General features: G+C 33.3%; 2 protein-coding genes across 4 annotated transcripts in view; one reads left to right on the top strand and one right to left on the bottom strand.

Annotated features, from left to right (window-relative positions):
- The window catches only part of LOC113397268 (ceramide transfer protein), a 34,252-nt gene extending 20,719 nt beyond the window's left edge, over positions 1-13,533 (top strand). Inside the window, exons 7-12 of the mRNA XM_026635546.2 lie at positions 3,567-3,749; positions 5,222-5,328; positions 5,804-5,925; positions 7,735-7,916; positions 8,417-8,540; positions 11,484-13,533. Of these exons, the coding sequence (XP_026491331.1) occupies positions 3,567-3,749; positions 5,222-5,328; positions 5,804-5,925; positions 7,735-7,916; positions 8,417-8,540; positions 11,484-11,611 (846 nt within the window). The 3' untranslated portion in view covers positions 11,612-13,533. The remainder of the gene's footprint in view (positions 1-3,566; positions 3,750-5,221; positions 5,329-5,803; positions 5,926-7,734; positions 7,917-8,416; positions 8,541-11,483) is intronic.
- A 5,284-nt stretch (positions 13,534-18,817) lies between these two features.
- Pde8 (Phosphodiesterase 8) overlaps positions 18,818-24,665 on the bottom strand; it is a 204,151-nt gene continuing 198,303 nt past the window's right edge. For all 3 annotated transcript variants that reach the window (XM_026635012.2, XM_026635003.2, XM_064217669.1), the window contains 5 exons: positions 24,127-24,343; positions 23,547-23,728; positions 22,996-23,129; positions 22,432-22,586; positions 18,818-22,037 (listed from right to left, as the gene is read on the bottom strand). In XM_026635012.2, coding sequence (XP_026490797.2) covers positions 21,868-22,037; positions 22,432-22,586; positions 22,996-23,129; positions 23,547-23,728; positions 24,127-24,343 — 858 coding nt within the window. In that variant the 3' untranslated portion in view covers positions 18,818-21,867. The remainder of the gene's footprint in view (positions 22,038-22,431; positions 22,587-22,995; positions 23,130-23,546; positions 23,729-24,126; positions 24,344-24,665) is intronic.

The following is a 24,665-nucleotide window of genomic DNA, read 5'->3' on the forward strand; positions in this document are numbered from 1 at the left end:
CTTTCAAAGTACATTTAAATTTAGAATTATTAATGTACAGTTCGAGACAATAGTGGTACGTCGAAACCGTCAATACAATACAACTGTATGTGTAGTATATAATTAAGCAACGCCAACTTCTAAGCTTTGACAATTTTTAAATAGAAAAACCCAAAGGTAGTTTTTTAAAAGACCGATGAATGAAGCTAAGATCTCGTCATTTTCAGATTGTCTACAAAACGAGTCGGACAAATACTCCCAGATAATAAACTAGCTCATTTCGACATTGTATGAGTAAAATTTATACAGATTTACGCTTCTCGTTACCCTCTTAAAGTTTGAAATTTACAGAAATCGTTTCTTAGAGGATGCTTACGTCATAAAATAAAAAATTGTTTCATGGTTCAAATGTGAGAAAAAATGATTTTATAAATATAGTTGTAGGTATATTACTATAGTAACAGATACACGTAACAGCGTGTGACAAGGTAAGTCTATAAACCTCGGCTGTTCCTAAGGGAGTCATGGTTGGATATCGAAACATGTCAATTGCCTTTCATGGGGTGTGGCGTTGACGTCATCGTCGGGGTAAATGTCTCGAGCACGCCACCTCGGGGCGTGACGATTTACCCTTGGAATACCATCAAATGTAAAAAGAAATACTGCTTTTATTATTTGGAATTTTAACAAGTAATGAATAATTTTGTATAAGATTTCTTATGAGTACTTGTCTGGATTATTATTTTTTTATTTTTTTGAGGTGGCAATTATTTTTAAACTTTACTACGATTTTTACAAATCGTGTGAATTCATTTTCTTTTACACTTTTTCTTACGTTTAGATTAATTGTAAACTAGAGAGTGAAAAGTTTATTATAGACATTGATTTTTAAAGATTACTGTATAGTATTACTAGTTTCCCCGCGCCGGGCCCGCATGTGATGGCGGAGTCAGGTGTTAGGTATCCTTTGTCCTGTCTTGTATCCCTGATTACACATTGTATGCAAAATTTCATTATGATCAGTTAGTGTAACAGAAAATATAAACAAAGTCACTTTCGCATTTACAATATCACTAAGGTTTTATCACAGACACTATTCTTATACGATTTTTGTTTTATTAATATTAAATGTTATCATAATGGTTTGGTTGTTATGATTTTCTATAACTGTTTCGCCTGTAGATAATATCAATGTAAACTTATATATTGGCATATTCTCGATAATCAATCGATTTAAATTATGCATGTGTAGCGTCAGCATGACACACATCGTTATCCTCAATAATGTATTCCGAAGGGTTAGAAGCGCTGGAACGGAAGCGGCGTGATAAATAATAACACACTATACACAAGCTCGATTTATTTCATTGTATATTAATTCTTATTTTATATTTTACTAGATATGTCTCGTGGTTAAATTTTAATCATATTTATATCAGTTTCAATAATTTTGACTAGCTCAATGTAAGATATTTTAAGTTTAATAATCCTTTTTACTTTCACTAGCCGTGTCTTGCGTTAAATTCTTATCTATATATCTATATCTATATTATATATATATACATATAAAATAACAAGTCCTGACTGACTGATTCATCATCGCCGAGAGTAACTTTTAAAGTTAGGGTCATGACATTTGGTGAGTAGGATTATTTTGTTAAGTAGACACCGACTAAGAAATAAATTTTGGAATAAGTGGGTGTAATAAGGCTTGAAAGTTTGTATGTCCGTTTCTGAAGTTAGAAACATGAATCTTTATTTTTTGAATACTGATTAAAAATAAGTAAATACGTATTTAAGCGTTTCTGGATATTCTAGACCGAAGGCGTGAAATTGGGGTTGCTATTGCTTATATAGGTTAGTCTGGAAGTTCGTCATTTTTGAAGTTATAAGCATGAATCTTTGTCTTCAGGCGTTTGATTACAAATAAATAAATACGTATATCAGTATATCGTCATAAATAATGTAAATATAATCAAATTCAACGCAAGCAAAGCCGCGGACAACAGCTAGTCATTATATATTTTATGAGTATTTACAGAGTGCATCTCATTATGTAGAGACCGTCTTTTTTAAGCACCTTAGAGATTCGATAGAATATATCTATGCTGTCAGATCATCCATCCGGTTACTGTACACTGTACGAAATGTTAATGTGTTTCTTGTCATTATCAATTCGCCAACAACAAGGAGAACTAATCGTAAGACGATATTATTGGACCGTTTGGAATCAAAATCTGAAACTACAGGCGTCAGTATTATTATTTTTCCAGTCTTCGTTTGAAGATTAGTTATCAAACCGCGGTATGTCAAACGTCACTGCGGGTTTGTATATCAACTTGTGATAGAATTACATCCGATGTATAATAACGTAGTATACAAAGAGATACATTTTAAGCACATATTAAATTCTTCAATACTCCAAGTGCATGGTCCTGGACGACTTTGGATTAGGATGCACGTGTTTCAATCGTGGCCTGTACTTTCAAGTATTTTTAACAAATGTATCGCAATTATTTGAATTAAGTAATAAAAGCTTTTTGTTTTCGTAGCTGTTCAAGGAAGTTTTTGAAATTTTACCGTAAACCGTACTTTTGTTACTGGGTCTTATTTAATTAATTCGTTGTAAATTTGTTATGGTAAAATATTCTGGTAAAACAATTGTTTAAGAATCTACTACTATAGTACTGATCGATATGCGTTATACGTTTTTGTTAAGTTTATTTGAAGAAATAGGACTGATTTCTGCTACGTACATATGACTATAATACGAAGTTATACTTAAAAGCAAACGAAGATTTATGTTCTCTTTCTAAATTAATATTACGTGTTCTCTAAAAACGTGCAGTACGTTAATGATTTAATTGAAATGAATGGCTCTCTGAATAGACCCATCAAATCTTGAGAATTTATCATTCTTAATACAATAAACGCAACGTAACTCAGTCCGTCTGTTTGTGACATCATCGTGATAAATCCACTAAATATCCACAAAATAGCTGTTGTTAAAAAGATATATCGAATTTACTAATTTTAATTTAATCTGAATTGTAATTGGTCGATAGCGCATGACGCAATAGACGACCAATAACAGGTAATTTAGACAGATGAATAAATCTGACTTTGATTAGCATTGCAGAAACTGGACGTTTGTTACTGAAGGAATGTAAAAGTTAAATAAAAATAATTGTAAATCGTAGATCGTACGCAAATAATTCATGTCCTTAGGCAGATGTAGGTCAGCGTCGCGTCGCTAAGAATTAATTGTTTTATTCTACGCTCTACAATGATTAGACTTTCTATGGTTGTGCATGTATGAATTGGAATTATGTATTTGATAAACAATTCATTCGTTATTGCTTAACTGAGTGTTGAAAATAAAAACAGATTGATTTGCAGATCAAAAATGATTTATTTTTAATTATTTTTTTTATTTACTATTATTTGTCATTTTAATTCGATGTCTCTGTATCTATTTAAATATTTTTTTTCTTTTATAACTTATAAATTAGCATGAAGTTTCTCGGTAATTTTGATACAATGTCTATCACAATATGTAATTAACCAAAGAAATTTCTTTTTCCTAGGAAGGGCCGCACTCGACACTACCGGACGACGAGTTCTACGATGCGGTGGAGACGGGTTTTGACAAGATGGAAGAGGAGCGGTGCGCGAGAGTCGCTCCGCCCGCTGAAGTCACGCGGGACGAAGTCGAGCTGCCGCCGCCGGCCATTGACAACCGACTAACCGTGCACTCCTTGTGGCCAGAAGTAAACTCTTCATTTATTTAAATATTTTGTCGTTTCTTAACTCTCATTAGGCATATATTTCAGGATTATTTTACAAGCCAAACTAAAAAAAACAGTAATTTAAAATTTACATCCCTTTTTTACGAAATATAAATGAACAGTTTACATGTTATTCTGTTTATCTAGTCTTTAAATAGAAAAATCTTTATCACATACTATATTATTGCTTAATATTATAGTTGTAATATTGTGCTACTTATATTTCAATATAGCACACATTTAAAAAATAAATAAATTTGTCCCTCTTTTTTTGAGAAATAAAATTTAAAAATCTAAAGATCTTACTATTTTTTTACTGTTAAAGTATAAACATGAGCTGTTTGCAATTTAGAGGAAGGAAAATATCCGCTCGAATAGCGACGAACAATATTTCGCGGTGGAACTAACTTCTTTTGTTTATTTCTTTTCCTAAGATTATATCTTTTGTAATTCATACATTCGGATTTCGTTGAAAATGTTCCGTACAATACTTTATAGACATATTATAATATATATACGCATACAACTTGCGTTGACATTTTAAAATATTTGTTCCTATTTTTTGTTGTATTGAAACATTAACGGCTTTATCTATAAATGTCGTTTAAGAGATAATTAGTTAAACAATGTTATGTCGTTTAAATGTCAAATTAATGGTGGCGGAAAGGGTTTTAATGAGTACGACAGTAAGTGAGTAGGTTAGTATTGATGTGCCCCAGTTTGAAGGGTGAGTGAGGCAGTGTAACACCAGGCACAAGGGATATGACATCTTAATCTTAGTTCCCATGGTTGGTGGCGCGTTGGCGATGTAAGGAAGGTTTATAAAAGAGTCTAGAGTGCCAATGTCTGTGGGCAGTATATGCCAGATGGCCAACGTAAGTAATATAAAAAAATACGTATTTTGTAAAGATAATATAAGAAAAAATATATTATAATTTCTTTACTATATCATTTAATGCCTATAATGAAAAAATAATTTGATAAACGTGAATTAATGTTTGTTAATATTATTATTTTTACGTATTTTAATCTACTTCGCGTTTTGCTTTCTAAATGATATTATAACATACAGATTATTTCGCGTGTTTTCACTTTCTAAGCAAAGCAATCTTCTGTTGCGGAAGCACCGAGAAAATTGCGATCAATTTGCAGTAGAATCCACTTACCTTCTTGAATAACCATAACTAGTTAGTTGAAAACATTTGAGCAGCATGTTATTATAGCAGATATTCCTTCTCGTATCAGAAGAGCTGGTTTTGAGCAAAATATTGAATGACTTCATAGACTTCGTAGATCTGATATTGCCAACTTAATTGCATAAATGTTAAGGTAGAGGTCTTTTTTTGTCTTGTTGGAAAATGCGTTTCTCCCCATATGCAGAGGGGGGGTTTTTGACTATAATATTGTTAATAGTAACTTTATTTATTATTTTTAAAGTCAGCTATTTTTTTTAGATCGACCGGATATCAACTGAACAGATCCAAGCGGCATTCGAAGGTGTCGGAGGTCAGATCGGTTGGCAGTTGTTCGCCGAAGAAGGGGACATGAGGATGTACAGAAGGTGAAATATTTATCGCAGATTAATTATTACATATAACATCAACTATGTTTATCCAAAACGATTAATCACGTGATCGTTATCTGATAGTGGCGACGTTAGTCACCACCACTTACCGTTATTAACTCGTTTATTATGAACTATGAATCAATCAAAATATGCACACATTGACTTATTAAGACTAACGTAACAAGAAGGTTGAATTCGTTATGTAATGTAATATTTAATTATCTAATTACGCCCTGGTCATCTGTATCAGTTTAAAAATAGAACTTATTTTGTTGTCTTCTGTTTTCGAGTTTCTTTTGTTTTTCCGGCTATGTGTTAATTCGACAAATGCGTGACCGTTAATTCGTGGTTATGGTTTTTGACAGGCAAATTTCACACTAAGGAATGTTGTGATACAGTCATTAACACCAACATTTTCTTCGCATTAAAATTACGGTATAATCATTTTTGTTTTTATTTTTGTCATCAGAGAAATGGAAATCGATGGCATGGTGATGGATCCTTTGAAGGCGATGCACAAAGTGCATGGCGTGTCCGCGCGGGAGATGTGCCATTACTTCTTCAACCCGAGATATAGATACGAATGGGAAAGTGAGTAAACTTTTTTTATGTAATGGGTAGGCTGGCGGGCATATGGGCCACCTGATAGTATGTGGTCCTCATCGCCCATAGACATTGGCGCTAAAATCTAATATTATTATACATTAATATTAACCATTCCTTACATCATACCAATGCGCCACTAACCTTGGGAACTAAGATTTTATGTCCCTTGTGCCAGCAGTTCCACTGACTCACTTACCCTTCAAATCAGAACTCAAATGCAATTGCTGTTTTGCGATATGACGAGTGGTGAGTGGTGAGTGGGGTGGTACCTAACCAGACGGGCTTGCACAAAAAACAAAAAAAAACTTATACATACTAGTTTCCGGCCGAGGCTTCGCCCGCATGTTAGTTCGTAGGCCTAACACCCTGATAAAGTGTATGCAAAATTTTATAATAATCGGTACACTAGTTTAGTTAAATTTATTTTTAAGAATAGTTAGCAATGGCCAAAATGTATTAAGGAATTACTAATATTCCTATTTGCCCCTCTTTTTAAGCTTATCACTTGTGTTAGATTCGTATTTACAATATTTTGTTACATTTTATAAAATTCGTTTGGTTTTTTGTAATTACTTATAGCGTAGTTGCATTTGCAGTTTGTAGTAAGAATGAGTAATTAGTTTAAAATGTTTCGTCGTATCCGATACGCAACGCGTGTCCTGTTAAATACTCAGTAAATGAGCCGCGACGTAAAGGTTGCGTGAAAAGTACGATAAAATCTTTTCAAATGAACCGAGCTAAGCATATCGTATATCTTGTATATTTGATTTTAACGGATTCCCTCATAAACTATTAATTTCATTTATATGCAACTTGCATTTTAATAATTTTATTTTATTGCTTGAGTTCGGTTAGTTTATTTATGTGTTAATTGTACGTATGTTTTGAGACAGCGATGTTGTGTAAAGATCGGTTAGGTCGATGTCGGTTCGGACGCTTTCCAAGCGAACACTGCCAGAATTGTTCAAGTTTTGGGAAAGAAAAAACTTACTAAGTTAGACACTAATGTTCGATTTTTAGATATCCCAAATATGTACACATATTTTCGATACAGCATATATATATATTTAGACGAAGCACAGATCATTGTTCTATTTAAATAAATGATCATAAGTTCAAATTGTAGTCAATATTCATCCCTGTCGAAGTGTAGAAAATATTCATTTAAATCTTTTTTTTGTCTTTAAAATTGCCTTTAACACCTTTCAAATCGGACATGTAGTTTTGAGGCCTTACAAGGCATTTATATAAGCGCGTGAGAGAATGACGTCGCTCGCAATTTACCTACATGTACAATATGGGCGGAGATATAACTTCGCGCGGTGTAAATTGCATTAAAAGCTTTTTTTTATTATTATTTAAAAAGTATTATACATATGTTCATATAAGAAAGAGAATTATAAATCGATTGTGTAGTATCCAAAGAAACGCACGCCTGTAGTTCGCCCCCAAGACATTAAGTTTAAGATATATATGTTTAAGATATAACTATATCAGTCATATTATAATCACCGGCACGAGTCGTGAGCACAGAGGGCAGTAGTGGGAACAAGTTCGCGCATGTACACTTGCGGTCAATTAATAGCCCAATGTCAAGTGAGAGTCCTATAGACGGTAAGCAATCGCGTGCAGCCTCGACACCCTCAGCGTCTTCATCGTTCGTCAAGATACACAAAAATCAAGATTGTTCTCACGGCTCAAGCTGCTTACGCATACAATACGGACGAGTCAGAGTTTTTTTAAGTCCTAATACCGGCATAACAATAACATAACGTACCAAACTGTGTGTTCCAGCGACACTGGAGACGATGAACATAGTGGAGGCGATATCGACGGACGCGCTGGTGTTCCACCAGACGTTCAAGCGCATCTGGCCCGCCTCGCAGCGCGACGCGCTGTTCTGGTCGCACGTGCGCGCCGCGCCGCACCACACCTACGCCGTCACCAACCACTCCACCACCAACGCCGACTACCCGGTCAGTGCGCCTTGACCCGCGTCTATGTGATACGGTTATAACGGCAAAGATATATAGATCTTAGTCACAATCGAATTAAATAAAAAATCTACGTATTCTAAAAACTGGGGCGTTCGAAATGATGTACAACTTGCTAAACTAACTAAGCTTAGTCCCTTAGTCAAATTTATTGAGACCGAAAATATCGCAAAATATGAGTAAATCTGCTTATATGCAGATCCCACTTCATTAAGATCGGCACAGCGATTTAGTATAAATGAAATAACAAAGATAATGACAGAGTTACTTTGACGTTTATAATATTTAGCAGACATAGTTTTTTCAGTGTAGTTCAGTTTTATTTAATCTAAATAAATAGTTTGTTTTAATTTTTATTAAACCATGTGATTGAAATCCGATGAAGTCTCTTTTTGATATATTACTCGCTAACTATTACAAGTCACCGCTCTGAGCAAGTGGTGCCGGCAAGCTAATGACCATTGTCCGTGCCGGGCCCGCAGTCGAACTCGGGCGCCTGCATCCGGCTGTTCGTGACGGTGTGCCTGGCGTGCCGCACGGCGTGGCCGGCCGGCGAGGCGCCCTCGCGCGACAACATCACCACCAGCATCGCCTACTGCAGCACCGGTGAGTTGGTCCCTACCTCCCTCCCTCCCTCCCTTAACACCCCTTTTTTATCTCTAAGAAAACTTGTTACGCGTATCCTCTACATGAAGAGGGAAATATGTGGGACTCGCAATTCCTAATTAATTTAAGTGCGTGGGAGGATCTTAAGCGTGCTCTATCGTTTAAAATGTTTCTGATATTCACTATTAGTAGGTTTTCTACTGTCAATAAAACATTAAATTAATGATTAACTGGTGATGTTAGAAAAGTCGGATGGTGTTTTAAAAGTCGGAGTGCTATTCCTTCTACTGCTGTTTAGTCTACTCCAACTATAAGAGGATAAAAACCAAAGAAAGAGAAAAACATTTATCTCGAATTGACGCGATATCATTGGTCGAGAGCTGGAATAATCTATGATATTCGTGTTCGTCGACGAAACTGTTATCGGAATTTTCGAAGTAAAATTAAAGTGGATATGAGTTGTTAAGTGGAATTGTGTTGTATTATAAAGGTATATTAATCAAGGAATGTTAGTAGCACACAATATAACCGAACTATTAGGAATCGCGCGGAATACGTTAATCTAAGGTTTGTTTATCATTATTATTCCTTCTTATTCACGATACTATAAAGTTTTAAAGTCAAATACTCCAATCAAATTAAGACAACGCACAAATTGTATAAGTTGTTATGTTAGTGGACCGAATAAATAAGTATGGTACGTGGTGACTGGCGTTAATTATAAATAGATTATTTTATCATTATACAATTTGTATTACCCTTAATCTAAAAACGAATTAGCATTTTTTTTTTCATTAAATATACTAATTTATAGTACGGTAAACAATATAGTTTGTTGTTGTGTTCCGGTTTGAAGGGTGAGTGAGCCAGTGTAACTACAGGTACAATGGACATAACATCTTATTTCCCAAGATTGCTGGCGAATTGGCGATGTAAGGACTGGTTAATATTTCTTACAGCTCAATGTCTATGGGTGGTGGTGACAACTTACCATCAGGTGGCTCATGCTCGTCTGCCTACCTATATCTATATCATAAAAAAAGTTAATTATATAGGTTGATACGATTCCGATTATACTCGATCCAATTTTATACCGAACCGTAAATGGTTCGTTGAGTTTGTACAATAAGAATATGCTTGGACGGCAACGATTATGATTGCGATAAACTGTCAATTTGTTACTAGATTTGGGGCTCTGTGTGATGTTTTAGACCTTCCTTACATTGTTTTTAATAAAACTAGTACATAGTAACGAAAATTTGAGGGCAGTGCCCTAAACGTTTCGTCTAAATATATTTGTTATAAAATACTTTACTGTTGATAAGAATATCATTAGTAATTTAATTAGCTCCCCGTTACACGCGACGGTTTATGATCGCCACAGTTAACTAATTCAAACTGTGTATTTACATTAAAATCTAAGATTACGAAATGTAAATGTACGATGTTCTTTATTTATTCTAAAGTATTGTTATATTTTTTTTAAATATGAAATTATTTCAACTGAATAAGTATTTATTATTTTCTGCTAAGCTATAATATAAAGTGAAGTCCGTCTAGCTTGGTAACACTTATTAGTTAGTAATTCTTATTATTGCTAGTGTAGTTCATTCTCCCTGACAGTACAGGCCGTCTTCGCGTTTGGACTCCACCAGCACTTATCATCAGGTGGAGTGGAGTCATATGCCTACACGGTTATATATATATATATATAAAACTTCTTAAAATCAATATTTTTTATCTCTGTTATAGTTTTAAAAGTTAGTGAGATAATATAATTAAGAGATATGAAACATACATATTTAGAGTTATTTATTTACAGCGCGTACAGTTTTTATTGTTTACCTAGTTTCGGTTAGTGGCGTCGCCTGCGTATCAGGAGTTCTACTACTATTCCTTGGCGTTCAAACTTTCGTCACACCAAACTTCATCAAATTCGGTTCAGTGGTTTTGGGGTGAAAGCGTTACGGACAGACAGAGTTACTCTCGCATTATATTAGTATGGATTTCTATCTGCACAGAACTTTGCGACCGGGCTTTTGTGATTTGCGTCGTCTGTCGGTTGGATTTTCTTAGTTTCGTTAACACTTGTTTTCTGAATTAATTTCTTCATAATTGCTCTACTAAGTAAATATTAATTACCTTTAATACTGATTACTTTGCATCTATTCGTCCTTAATCCCTGAATTCCGTGCCAACGATCGTTAGCTGGGTTAGACTTAATTAAATATACATATAAACAGGGCTGTCTTAGACCATTCCAGGGCTCTAGGGCACGCGGGAAAATGGGGCCCTGGTGGATGATTATTTTCCCTAAACCCAGCGGAAAATAAATCTTATTAATGGCTCATGAGAGCCGAGATGGCCCAGTGGTTAGAACGCGTGCATCTTAACCGATGATTTCGGGTTCAAACCCAGGCAGGCACCACTGAATTTACATGTGCTTAATTTGTTTATAATTCATCTCGTGCTCGGCGGTGAAGGAAAACATCGTGAGGAAACCTGCATGTGTCTAATTTCAACGAAATTCTGCCACATGTGTATTCCACCAACCCGCATTGGAGCAGCGTGGTGGAATATGCTCCATACCTTCTCCTCAACGGGAGAGGAGGCCTTAGCCCAGCAGTGGGAAATTTACAGGCTGATTATGTTATGTTATGTAATGGCTCATTATGGTAATGTTTAGTTCCTATAGTTATAGTACACTTATGACTTACCCCATAAATTTTATTTTTATTTAAGGTAAGCTTAGTTACACAATACCGTGTCTTCTTCTTTCGATTGTCAAATTATTAATGTCAGAAAGAGAGGAATTCATGTTTAACTAACTCAGGTGTTTAGTTTATTATTTTTATAAGTAAGGTCGTTAGTTATTGAACATCTCTTTTACGTTTCCTTAAAGTATTAAGTTATTATATCCTATTATTATCTTCTCTGTCCCAGTGAATCCAGGTGGCTGGGCACCGGCAGGCGTGCTCCGCGCTGTCTACAAAAGGGAATATCCGAAGTTCCTCAAACGATTTACGAATTACGTGGTCGAGCAGTGTCGCGATAAACCGTTAGTTATATAGCAACCGGCTACGCAAACGTGAACATATAAGCAGGGAATATTTTTTACTGGCACTACTATTATCATCCCTTACTCGAGAGGGTTACTTGTTACGGGCAACACTGGAGCTATAGAAGTTGGAAGTGGAAGTTTATAGTTTTATGGAAAATGTAATCAATGAAATATATTTTGTCATCTGACTTTCCGGGTGTACGTAAAGCATCCTATATTTTACATAAAGAAAACATCTAATTATTTTATATTAAATTGGTATGAACATTTGGTTCGTTTAATTTTTTTTTTTTTTAAATGGTTCACATTGTACTTGATTTATGCAACGATCGCGACCTTTGTACTTGTCATATAATTTGACGTGTATTATATTATAATATATAATTAGTGTGAAGATTTCTCATTGTACAGAATATGTCTTTATGCGCATGTGAGATGTACTCTAGGTCAAATATATAAATTATATGTAAACAAATTACAACGGAGAGGTATTGTTGTATATGTGTATTAGTTGGGGCGCTTATACACGTGCGTTACAAATATTCTGTTAAACGATAATTACATTTTAGTCAATGTTAATTCTACATGCATCTTATTTCTGTTATATTTGTTTTTAAAAATACTTTTTTTTTTTTATTTAAATGTATAAACTGTCCTTAATTATGTTACCTCCTGACCCGTTTACTCACGCATGCGCGCGCATCTGCTTTATATTATCGGCGTTCGTTTATGCAAATATAGTCTAATTTGTATTTTTTTTTTGCTGTTTTTATTTTTACAGTCATATCACACTCAGACAATTTGTATTATTTGTATTTGTCACTTGAACGCGCTTCGTGAGTGAGGGTCTATACATATTAATGATATTGTTCAATGATCATCGTGCACGCGTCCTATTACCTGATATGCTTGGTTTTAAAACTACATATATTTTATGCGTTGGTTATGTGTAAACGCGCCCTAACTAAACGTGATCTATAGAAATGTATCCACGTAGAGTATAGCGAGGGCTGTACATATATAATCTGTAACATATTGTATAAATAGATTAATAAATAAATTTGAAATATAAAAATGTTATGATATCAACCAAGTTTTAATTCTATGGATCTCTTAAAGTATAGATAAAATTAAATTGAAAATATGAGGGTAGTTGAAAGTTTTGACTCGTATAATTTAATTTGCACAAAACTTAAAAATATTATAATTATTTATTTATTTATAAACAATGCCTATTTAAATTCCGTTGATGTGAACATAAAAACAGTGAGTTTCTAACGTATGAATAACAACGTAAATGAATTTCATACGATTTATTTATTATATTCCATTCCAATTTCTACTATAGGTTCATAAATATTTAATTTTTGTATGACATTCTTTATTATGCAATATATAGGATGTGTATGATCAATATTATTATTAAATCTAAGTACTTCATAACACTGCGTTACACTGCATCTGTTATTATAAGATTAAATTGATCTTGTCTAGAAACGCAATTTTTTCACGACGAAAGTGAACAAGATAACATCCGGTCATTGGAGCTCCGTTTTTTTTTAAATTCAGAAATATAATTACATGTATTATTTTTCTGTTTATTATGTATAAGTTCAGTGGACGTTACTTTTATCTCAAACGAGCGAGCGAGAAGGGTATATAGATTGCATTTATAGCAATGTTGGATTTGTATGTTATAACGCCTGTTTCTGAACAGATTTCTATATTATCTGGCCTTTTTCTCAAGCTGTGAACAATGAAACAACAACAATAGAGCCCATTTCTAATAAATTGAAAAGGTTCAAGAGGTGTTGTGCTTTATTAATGTTTAATCACATTACTTTTAGGTCTTATGTATAGGCTTTTGTTCTGAAACAGCCTCTTTAAATGTTTTTTAATAATTATTGTTTATAATAAAACTTTTTATGGACATATTTGCCTTTTTATTTAACAACTATAATGAATTATTTAGTCAATCTTTTATAGATCACATGAAGTGTATCAAAATATATAGAAGGATTGTTCCTCTCCCCCCGGACCACTGCCAAGTGTAGACGTGTATACCGTGTGTTTTTGATTTTTATTTTAATATATGTTTATTGAAAAATTTTTCAAAAATTCCATTAAAATATTAGGAGCACATAATTGCGCAGGAGTTCATACAAATTGTTAACGGTTGCGCAGGAGTACTTTCAGCCTGAGAAGAAGCCATCCTCGTCAACTAGCCCCTCCTCCTTGATCCGCCCAAGAAGTGGTGAGTGTTAATCAGACCCGCCCAGTGACCAATCATCAACACTGTGGGCGGTTGCGCCTGGTGCTTGGACCTTCCCTCCATATTGTTAACGCAAGCTACTATCATAGTCCTCTGTGGTCCTGGTACTTAGTGAGTGCCTAACGTCAACGTTGCATAAGTAAACTATTAAAATGTTACGAACTCCTGAGAAGTCTAGTTCCGAGTCTAATTTACGTCAGATCGAAGTTAACGAAGAATTTACACCGAATACTAGTTTCGTAAACACCCGTATAAAGCGTAAGCGCTCGGAAGAGATTCTTTTTGAATTTTCTGAGTTTAAGAACGACATTAAGGATATGTTATCTTCTTGGATGTGCGAACAGAATAGAGAAAGGGCGCAACTCACGGCTTCCTTAAAAACTATCGAAGATTCACTGTCGTTTTTGTCCGCCCAATACGAAGATATGAGAAAAGCAATGGAAGCTTTGGAACGCGAAAAACAGAAGGATAAAGAATACATACAAATCTTAGAAAACCAAATTGAAAGCTTACAAAAATCGCAACGTAAATGCTCATTAGAGATTAAAAATGTTCCCAAGTTAAACGGTGAAACAAAAACCTCGCTTATGGACATGGTTACCAAATTATCGAATACCCTGAATATTAAACTCGAAACAAATGACATCAAAGATATCTATAGATCGTCCAACAAAGGAGATAAAAAACCTATAATTCTGGAACTGTGTTCACATATACAGAAAACGAATATAATGAAAGCCGCTAAAAAGTACAACAATCAAAACAAAACTAATAAACTAAATGCACAACACTTGGGGTTATCGAGCCATAATACACCGGTTTTTCTATCAGATCACCTAACCCAAAAAGGTAATAGATTGTTTTTCTTAGCCAGAGAATTCAGCAGAACAAACAACTACACATTTTGCTGGACCGCCATTGGTGATGTGTTAGTGAGGAAGTAAAACTTAAAAGGAATCCTGATAATCAGATATTAAAAATAACTTACACTCGGTACAGAAATTTTTGTCATAAACTCGTAAGAAAACTAAAAACTAGCTATGAAAAAAATAAACTAGATAGCGCTCAAAATTCTAAAACACTTTGGAAAGCTATTAAATCAATATGTTATATTAGTAAAAATAAAACTGAAAATACACATAAACTCATTAATCTTTCGACGTCCCCTGTACAATCTGCTAACCTTATCAATGAACATTTTTCTAATATGGGTAGGAATTTGGCTGAAAAAGTTAAAGATTCACCCCCCTCCTCATCTCACAGTAATTTGTCAGAAACCTTCACCCATATAAACTCCTTTGTTCTCCTCCATACCGACCCTACTGAAGTAGATATGATTATAAATAGTCTTTCAAGTGACTCTGCTCCTGGTTGGGACAATATTCCTACGTCATTTATTAAAATGGCCAGGCACACTCTTGTACCAATATTGTGTCACATCTATAATCTTTGCTTCACAAACGGTTGCTTTCCCAAACATTTTAAACAGGCTATTGTAACACCAATATATAAGGGTGGGGATGGGGACGATGTCGATAACTACAGGCCGATCTCTGTAATTTCCGTACTAGCTAAAATTTTTGAAAAACTCATTAACAATCGCTTAAAACAATATCTCACTAATAATAATCTGTTGTCTTCAAACCAATATGGCTTTAGAAATAGCATTTCCACTGAAGACGCAGTTCTAGCATTAACGAATGAAATAAGCAATCAATTGGATTCTGGTAACAAATGCGCTGGAGTGTTCCTTGACTTGGCTAAAGCTTTCGACACCGTGTCCATTCCCATCCTTCTTGAAAAGTTATATAATTTTGGTATAAGAGGATTGCCCCACGCACTACTCTCGGATTACTTAACCGACCGTCAGCAACTACTAAAGTTGAATGAGTATGTGAGCCAGCCCTCAAGTGTCAGTTATGGTGTCCCACAGGGAAGCGTATTAGGAACTACCCTGTTCCTAATTTATGTAAACGATCTCTGTAATTATAACGTTGAAAACTGCAAAATTTACACGTATGCTGATGATACAGCCCTCATCTTTAATGCTAAATCTTGGGACGAGTTACATTCTATAGCTGAGTCGGGAATTCATCGAATTTCTTGCTGGTTAAGGTCTAATCTGTTAACATTAAATATAAATAAAACTAAATATGTAACCTTTTCCATCCGCAAAACTACACAACCTGACTCCCATTTTAATCTAAAAGTTCATAACTGTAATTATCCTGATTTAAACACTTGCTTTTGTGATAACATATCGAAAACAGATAAGATAAAATATCTTGGTGTAATTATTGACCAGCATCTCACCTGGAGACCTCATATTGAGAGCGTCGTTGACAAGATAAGAAAAATTACTTGGGTTTTCAAAAAACTTAGACACGTTGCGAGCGAGGCCACTCTTATTACCACCTACAAAGCACTAGCCCAATCTATATTGAGCTACTGTATCCCTGTATGGGGAGGTGCGGCTAAAACGCATTTAATAATTTTAGAAAGAGCGCAGAGGTCTCTCATAAAAGTAATGTTTTTCAAACCGTACCTTTTTCCAACTTTTGATTTACACAATCAGTACAAATTACTGACTACTCGTCAAATATATATATTAAATTGTATACTTAAAATTCATCATCATTTACCTTTTGTTCCCTCTCAAACCCAAAACCGTAGGCGTAAATCTGTTTGTCCTATCCCAACTAGTAAAACCAAATTTAAGAAAATGCAATACAATTATTAATCGTCATATCTTTATAATAAACTAAACAGTAGACTTGACTTCTACAGACTGACAAAGACCAAAGTAAAGCGTGTTCTAACTGAAACATTACTCATGTATAATTATGATGAAACTGAAAAATTGATAATCAATCTAAACCTTTCGCAATTATAATAAAATTTATACATGTTTAAGCGCACGCACGCACACACACACAGACACACACACACACATACACACACACACACACACTTTTCTAGTTGTAACAAAGTCATTGTTGACTTTCTAGTTGTCCTGGTGGATGAGCGGGGCACCCAGTAATACGGGATTGCACCTAGTACAGGGGCCCTTGCAACTTGTTTGTAATGTAATCCTTAAGTCAATAAAGTTTATTTTGTTTTTTTTTTTTTAATAAGGGACATACATACATTCATTATGTGACTTCCTTAACTATAAACACCTCGCAATAACCAGTGAGCCTATAAAAGTCTCACGGGAATTATTATTGAAATTTGTAGAGAATATTGACGAAGGATATACAAAAGACAGACGATAGAACTCTGGTTAATCTATATAATTTTACGATTTCTTTCACATTTGAGGTTTGACATGCTGACCGTACTTCGTGAACAATAGCGACGCGGAAACAATAAGGACAAGTTACCTGAGCGAAGGCTCACTCGCTACTGATCGCTCCGTCGGTTACACACACTAACGCAATTATGTGTTTACGGTTACAAACAATAATAAAGGCCACGCGCGCTCGTAGATTGCAAGAACTATACCTCTAACATATTTTGAATAATAATAAATATTACAAAATAGTTACAAATTTTAAAAACAATTTATATATAAAAAAAATTAAAACGTGTCTAGTTTGTTTTAATATTTTTTTTCGTTACTTAAATATTTTGTATGATTTTAATTACTTTTCTCTAATGATCCTTTTTACGCTGGGGTTATTAAAATCTAGATTATTCTAATCTAATTATAATTTTTGCATTTCAAATCCCCATAATAAGTCCTTTCTGTATAGAACCATTAATATATACTTATATTAATATATAATTAATATATTAATAATTACATAATAAAAAATACAAGTATCAAAATTGCAAATCGGTCAGCACAAATGTCCTCATAGAAAACAATGTATGCCGCTTTTGATCTAACGAATAATTAAAAAGAATGCCGTCTTCTACACGCAAATTAACGTAAATTGTATCAGATTATTAAATAAACAGTGGTATTTTGTAACCTTTTCTTTGAAGAGTAGGACGCAAAGTCATTTCCATGCTGAATTTTAAGTTACCAGACGGAATATTTTTTTTCCGTCTATCTCGATGGCTATCAAGAAAACAATATCGAATTGACAAACAACTTCATTATTTAAGAGGGCTATTTAAAAAATACTGGGATCTGTTTATAACTTGTGACAAAAAATATATTTAAATAATCAATTATTTGGTATTTTACAGAAAAAAATAATCAATCAAATTTTGCTGTTGAAATACTTGAATCTTGGAGGAGGTTTAGTAGTGCAAATGGCTTCATTAAAAATATAACACCTCGCCTTATTGCTTCCATTGGTGACAGGAGTGCTGGTTCATTTTTTGCCCAGAGGATTTGCAACGGTGAAGCAATTTTGCCACCATTTTACGCGGTCCAGATTTATACAGTAACTATTTTTATTTCATATTTGTATATATTTGAGGACTTAATGTTAATAATATGTGAATAGTTGTAATTGTTGTAATTCAATTTTTCAATTCATGTGAATAGTTGTAATTCAAAAATCCATAAATAAAAATGCATGTATTTAAACGTATGTCACGTGATACAAAACGCTCCCGATTGGTCGGGCTTATGATGACGTCACTTGCATATTAACCCCGTTTGCTACTGTATGTGGATTATATGTGCCACAGATTACAATACAGGCAAGTGACGTCACCGACCCCATTGCAGCGCCATATTGTCAAAGTAGCGTTTTCGCGGGCTATTTAAATATGGAATTCTTATTTTGATATTTTTCAGAAAATATGTACTAGAAATAAAAAAGACAACTTTTACTGGGTTCCTTAACCTCTACTAAATAATATAAAATGCATTTTAAAAACCAGTCAAATAGCCTATTGTTGGAACTATCAAATGAAAGAAATTTTGATAAAAATAGGAAATTAGAAATATAAATAATATATTAGTTGAAAATAAAAAACAAAAAGTATAAGTTTTTTCTTTATTTACACAACACTTAAAAATGTCATTCATGTTAACAGGACACTTACGGAAAATTCATGTGGATCATTCGTCTAAGTTCTTATTTTATTGACACACAGATAATAAATTAGCCATTACAATTATCTAAAGAAATTTTTCATTGGTATATTAACATTACACAGATAACTAATATAGTTACAAGAAGCATGAAACAAACAGTTTCTATTTAAAATCTTAATTTTTGATTTTGAGTATTGTTAATACAATGTATCAAGTCATAAGATTAGCTATAACATATTACAACGCAAAAAACTAACCGCTTTTGAAATCGTTACCGAAACGGTTAAGGCTTAAGCTATATAATATGTTTAAATACTGAAATTGTTTAGTTTAAAATTCTTACACATTTTTAAACAGAAATAAACATTGTTACTCGATAGAATAACACTATTTATTCACAGAGATTAATCTTCGAAGTTTAATTACTTAGTACGTCGTAATAACATCAATAACTCTGATATATTTATAGTGCATATTGTATTTGCATATAAAATTCACAACAATATTAATTATAACTTCTCAAACACATGGGGACCAGCCCCCGTCTCCTTATATAATTTTTAAACGTCCAACTTACGATAACACAAAGTAAAATATTAATTAATATTAGGCGTTATTATTTAAGAAAAAGTTATGTTCGAATAAATATTTTTTAAATTATACAGAATCTAGTAGTGTAAATAAAATTGCATTATACTTGATTTGTCTATGGTCTCCTCGAATATATTAAATTTAATTATTTCATAAGTTAACTGAGGCTCCTGTTTAATGATTCCAATATTATATATTATAATATTAAACGCATATTATTTTTGTAACTAGAAAATCTGTAACAAATCTGAGATTACTTCCTTTATTTTAATGTATGTAGAGCAGAAAATCTATTACAATATTCTTAAACCATATTGATTTATTTTATTACATCTTCAAATAAATTGAGCTAACTAGTAGAATAATTTAGTAATTAAATTAAGTCTAACAATTTATTTAAAATTTGACATACATGTATGTACTTTGTTATTAGGCATAATACGAGCCTACATTTGGTATATGTTAGATACAATCAATAATATGAGATTTAACACCACGATCTACATTTAAATAATTTAAGAGGGATAAAACTTTACACAGATATATACTTATTTTATAAGTTAAACGTTTAAATCTATGTCCATTTATTTAGACCGTTATGTATTGACATTGAGCACGAGGAAGCGTAACATTATAACCTTTATTTTTGTATTTATTAGCTATACAATGGGTATAAATTACTTAGAATACCAGCGTCATATAGACGAATAAATCTCTACTTTATAATAATAATTAGTATAAACACGTTTAAACCTTATTTGATTATAATAAATTATATTAATAGTAACACGAAATGTTTAAGCGATCAAAGTATAATTAAGTAGGTTATAAATAACAACTGTTTAAATTTCATTATAAAAGTTATGTAAAACACACTTGTCCGTGAAATGAAACGAAACGACAGTGTACACTTTCAGATATAGAAAAGTTTGTTAAAACGTTCGAAAATTTGAAATTTTGATATGATAAAAACCGAAAGGTTTCGGTGTATAAGGTATTATAAAAGTTATATATAAAAATAGGAATTTTCTCAAAGCTCAAGTGTATATGTGGACCAATTTTATATTTAGAGTTTTTGATTTTCTACCGCTACATATTTGATTAAAGGGATGATATATAAATATATTAATAGTGCAAACATTTTAACTTTGCCGCTCTGAAGTTGCAATAAGCGGTTTTGCTGTAATTTTATAGTTCTAGGAATGTAGGAACAGTAAGAAAATGTAGATAACCTAGTATTATGTTTCCATTTATTGCTAATAATAGATTAATAAGAATTCTTATTTAATTTTTATTATTTCTATGCGGCTGTTATGTGTAAAAGCCGTACTGTTATAATATTTGCACTATATATTCTCTAGACTGCTATTTCAGTTAAATGTTGGGAAGGTGATGGTGTCATGGCATGCAGTGGAAAAAAAAGATAAAATGACAGTTTGCCAACTACTTATATGGCACGCTATCACGGATTTTTATATTACGTATTTATCTACACAACAAATTTAATACCCGTCAAAATGGCAACTGCAATACAGAAATTAACATCCTATATATTGGATATCATACGAAGATAAATTCATACATGTATTAATGAAACGAACTAATAAACACATTGATATCATATCTACTGCTACTTAAGTAGATAGTAACAATACAATTTAATACCCACACAAACACGGGTATAGGTATAAAATAAGCGTATTTTCGGACACATCCGATTAGGCTTTGCGCCGATGATCCGTTTCAGACTTTTAATTTTTTTTTACATCCAAATGCTTTCAAAGGAAGATTTTCCATATTTGTCATATCCGACTTTTTTTATTTGTATATTTACCCAAATCAGTGATGAACACACCATGATGGTTGCATTACTTTGGCCCCATTTAAATTAAGATACTTTGGCAACTATGTTCGAAATGATTTACTAAATACAATTTGTAGTATATATTTTATACATAAGTTCAATTAATTTGAATAGGGCCAGTCATTTTTATAATAAAAGATAAATTTTCTAGTAATTAGTTAGTTAAGTATCTAAAATAAAGTTTATTAATATTTTTTCTTCAATATTGTTTACAGTTTTGATTTTTGATTCGGTACGGTTTGGTACTAGTTATAAACAGTTCAAAACTAATTAGTTCCAGATTACCTATGGTCTTTTAAAAAGTTTGTGCTTTAATATTTAACTGGCATTGATATATAAGTCCTGTATATTACTTGCAACAAAATTAATAGGCTCTTCAAAATGTGTACACAAATATCTGTTAGGTTTTCTTTGATCATTTACTAGTAGTTTGATCAAGTTATATTACGTTACGACGTACCGCACTTTGTATACAAATGTCGCGATTAGTTAATATGTATTTTATCCAACATTTATGGATAATATCTCTGTTCTTGGAGTTCACTCTTCAGCGGTGGGTTGAGAGGTTGAGTTTGGTGCTGATTGTATGGCGTTTTGACGTTGTGCTCGCTTTACATCTGCAATTGTTGTCACACCGGCTTCGTCAAGTTCCCTCCAACGTTGGTGATTATTTCTCGCGTGATTGACCAGTTCAGGCATATCAATGAACGCTGAAATATATGATGTATTTATACATTTAAATATCATAAAAAATAATATTGAATATTATTTTGTAAAAATTATGTAATTATTTCTTGATATATTAATGAACATTAAATAGTTTATGATTTCTGAACGAATCAGGAAGTCGCCCGCGCCGCGTGCGGCAACTGCCGGCCCGTTACCGTGAACGGGACGATTGAGAGTCGAGTCGTTACGCGCTCGAAAACAACTATGGCGTCCGCTCTTGCGCCGATAATTGTTAAATTAAGTTCTCTCAATTTTTTAATAATGTTATTGATGATTACAAATAGTAAAGTGTAATTTCTTAAGATTGCTATTATTATTTACACGCCCGCTATATGAGCAGCTTTCCAAGTTCTATTTAGATTAGCGTTGACTTACCAGCCCAGGCTTCCATCATGTCAATAATGATGTAGTCGATGAAACCGATCTGTGAACGAGGTATGGAGCAAGTCGCGCGATCGAACATCGGCATCACGACCGGCAGCTCCTTTGCCTTCTCTTCGTCAGTCTGCAAGAAGTACTCCTCTGCGATCCTAAATTAAAATCCTTGTGTTTTTAAACCAACAGCGTTTTATAATAATTCTACATACAGCCTTCTTTTTGATAATTTTAAAAAGTATAACTTCGATTTGCGAAAATATTTGGTCGCCCTTTAATAATGTGAACGTCAACCGATATACAGTGAATTCAATTCGTATCTAGTTACCGGCATGTGATAACACTGTTATGGTGTATGTATTACTTAAATATTATAATTATGTATTAATCAAGGACTCGTATCATTTTCTGACATTTTATGATGAAGTTTTGCCGTAAATTTAGAGTTACCTATTACAGAAGGTATAGCTACAGTGTAAATCTTGTTAGAATCCTTTAACGTGGATAATCTGCAGGTATATGAAGCTTATAAATAAAATTGTAGGATATTATTTTATTAAATACCTCCTAGCCCATTCAAAGGCGAACTTTTGTGGTCTTGAAGCATTCGACACGTCAGCACATTTGATCATCATTCTCTTTATTAGAACGACGTTCTCTGGCGAGGTCAAGGCTGTTGTATCCAATGACAGTGGCTCCTAAAAATTAAATATGACTTTATTGAACTTCAATGAAATTACAAGGTTTTTAATATGCTAGAAAATATACATAAATTAAGTATTTTTGAACATTAAAAATATCATATACATTAAGTACTAAATCTGAGAACCCTTACTTAAGGGTTATCCTTAAGTAAAGTAAGCCTGTTCATGTTCAACCACTAGGCTAAGTCTTCTTCTACTTTTAAAAAGAAGGCATATTCCAATGCGAATTAGTGAATTAATATTTGGCAGACATATGGCATATGTGGGTTTCCTCAGGATGTTTTCCTTCTCCACCAAGCACGAGAGGAATTATTAATTGAGTACACGATAACTGTTTCACTCTTCGGCTAGGATTCACCTGATCCAGACTTTTCCTGCTATCTGGAGTAAAGGTATATAGATTTAACGTACATCAGTGTTCATGTTATCCTCCTTGCTGCCGTTGGATTTGGCGTAGAACACGTTGACGAACTTGGCGAGATGTTCGAAGTGCTTGGTCATCTCTGTGGCGAGGATCATGTCGATGACGTTGTGCCGCACCGACTTGTACGTGTCGCGGTCGAGATTCTTGAATATGTTCACGCGATCGTCATCTGGAAATGGATAATAAATAACACTATTATTTTCAAGTTGGCAAATTTAATTTTCTATGTTTGTAAATTTGAAAACGATTATGAACGATTTACTAGACGTAATAATATTTGAGGCGCTTTACAACTATTTTAGATTTGGAGTAAAATTTCGGGCTGTTCTGTGTACCTTTAAAATATGTTGACAATTTCAGAAATTGATAAAAAAAATATTGTATTGATTCAACTTTTAGTTCGTGTCAAAGTAGAGTAACCTTTTGGGTTTAATTTTATCATATATTGCGAAATTACAAATCATTGTTGATATTTGTGATAAACAAATTTAATTTATTGGATTTAGCAACTTAAATCTAAATAATAAGTATGTGTTTCCTAAATAATTAGTTGTTCGTTTTCCTTACTGAGGGTAAGTTTGAAGGTAAGGGCAGCGTGGTGAGACTCCAGCACGCTGACATCATTGTAGAGGATCGCAAGTGAGTGTCGAGAGTTGCAAAGGAATGCAGAAGATGTTCCAGGATGATCAATATCATGAGCCGCGGCTGAGATGAGCGCTGCAGCAGCTTCTAATGGCTCTAGCAACATCTTTAGACGCTCCTTCTCCATGAAGAATGCTACGGCCTAAATAGAATAGTTTTGTCCAAATAAAAAAGTATTTTTCATAATCTATACACAAAACCAATAACAATAATTATGAATACGGTTGATTTAGTTTGTCATGGTGTGAACTGGTTTAATAGTGTTTGATTAACACCAACGCATATTATATGACGCGTATCATAACTAAGTAAGTGAAGTGTTTCTAGTAGTTATATTATACTAGCTCAATTTAGAATACTGTATGTCTACGTAAATACAACTGAGTTGAGAAATGGCGATTGAATAAAATACAGATAGCGAACGTTTAATTAAATAAGAGGGAAAGGCGAGTAGATAGTAGACT

This window comes from Vanessa tameamea, chromosome 18, assembly GCF_037043105.1.
Source record: "Vanessa tameamea isolate UH-Manoa-2023 chromosome 18, ilVanTame1 primary haplotype, whole genome shotgun sequence".
Classification (NCBI taxonomy): Eukaryota; Metazoa; Arthropoda; class Insecta; order Lepidoptera; family Nymphalidae; genus Vanessa; species Vanessa tameamea.